Source organism: Pteropus alecto, unplaced genomic scaffold (genome assembly GCF_000325575.1).
Source record: "Pteropus alecto unplaced genomic scaffold, ASM32557v1 scaffold453, whole genome shotgun sequence".
Lineage (NCBI taxonomy): Eukaryota > Metazoa > Chordata > Mammalia > Chiroptera > Pteropodidae > Pteropus > Pteropus alecto.
The window spans coordinates 17,571-19,141 of NW_006433510.1; the positions used below are offsets into that span (position 1 = coordinate 17,571).

General features: G+C 36.3%; 1 protein-coding gene across 2 annotated transcripts in view; it reads right to left on the reverse strand.

Moving 5' to 3' along the window:
• Positions 1-1,571, reverse strand: part of LOC102888884 (gamma-taxilin) — a 49,539-nt gene that overhangs the window by 17,077 nt on the left and 30,891 nt on the right. For both annotated transcript variants that reach the window (XM_025044280.1, XM_025044279.1), the window contains exon 5: positions 1,415-1,571. In XM_025044280.1, the coding sequence (XP_024900048.1) occupies positions 1,415-1,571 (157 nt within the window). The remainder of the gene's footprint in view (positions 1-1,414) is intronic.

Below are 1,571 nucleotides of genomic sequence, written 5' to 3' on the forward strand. Positions count from 1 at the left end.
TATATGTTAATAGTATAAACCTACAGATACAATGCTCAAAAAAAGATGCTGCTGTTAGCAATGTGAGTTCATTTAAAGCTGCCCAAAGTGTTGCTCTAAACTACAATACATTTTCTGATCTATAACCAGAAAGTTCACTTAAAAGCAAGCAGATTTTCCTAAATAAATAATCAGAGACAAAAAGTACCCCTGGCTATAAGTGTTATCTGACCATCTAGATATTCACAGCACTAAAGTACAAGTAAGGAGTTCCTCAATAGTCAGCTTCTTCCACATTTTCCCAAATACCCCAGTCAGTGAAAAAAAAATCCTTATTAGATCAGCCTCAAGAGATATATAACATCCACCAGCTTAATTTTTGTGTTACAACTTCCATTCCTTAGAGGACAAGAAATAAAGGAAATATTTACTTTAAAAAAGCTTACTTTCAACTCTTCCTATGATGTAAGCATCAAAAGATCTTTACCTAAACAATCAGTTCAGTCAAAATGATGACTTGCTATAAGAGGGGAAAAAAACAATAACCATCTGCTTTTATTCTATCAAAACCCATGGTTCTAAAAGCAAGAAAAAGAAAACCCTCATACCAGATGAGGATTAATTTCATGAATTGTCCTATATTGTAGGTCCATGAGTGTTTGCTGTGATATGGTAATGAAGGATTCTGCTTAGTTGAAATTAAACTTCAACTGCACCTTCTTAGCTAGTGCTAAAAGCAAATGTGTTCTCACAATAGGGATTATTTCTAATGTCTCTGCTTTTTTCTTCTCTGTTGATGCAAATTTTGATACCTGCTCACTCTTCCTTTATAATTGGCCATGTATAAATACTGAAGTATTTAGCAACTGAATACCTGAGGAAGGCCAGAGAGTAGTTAAGCAAACTCACCAGTTAGAGCTCTACAACCCACTTTTCATTCTCAAACTCGCTCTAACTCAAGTCTACTGCTACTGCTTTCTTCATTTCAGCTATATATTTTATTACTTACCCAAGGAGGACTTGGTAATCAGCAATATTAATTATTGGCAAAATCTGGCAACCCTAAGCTTCCTAAGCAAGAGGACTGTGAACACAACATTCCAAAGGGACACTAGATTCCCTGCAATCAAATATGAGGTACATTAAGGAGCTCTTCCTGGAATGTGAAAGCAAAAGTTAGATAGAAAAAGCGAGTAACCTCACCACACACCACAAACCAAGAAAAATAAAGAGCAAGGTAGTATGTCCTTGAAGTCTCCACAAACCCTTTTCTGTGCTCAGAAACCTAATATATCAGATCAAGACATCACCCGGGAGCTGTTATTACAACTAAGCCTCACCAAAGAAAGTGAAGCAAGGATATACAAATAGATACACACCGATTATAGAATCAGCCAAAGAACCTCCTAAAAATGAGAAAAATAAACCAACAGACCTTTAATGTCCTGTTGTGACGCTGAAGTTCCCTGCAAAGAGACTCTAGTTTGCTTCTTGCCAAGATAGCCTTGCTGTGCTCACTTTGCAAGTGAACTTTCTCTTTCATGATCAAAGTTTGCTTCTTCTGAAGAATCTTCATTTGCTTCTGAACATTC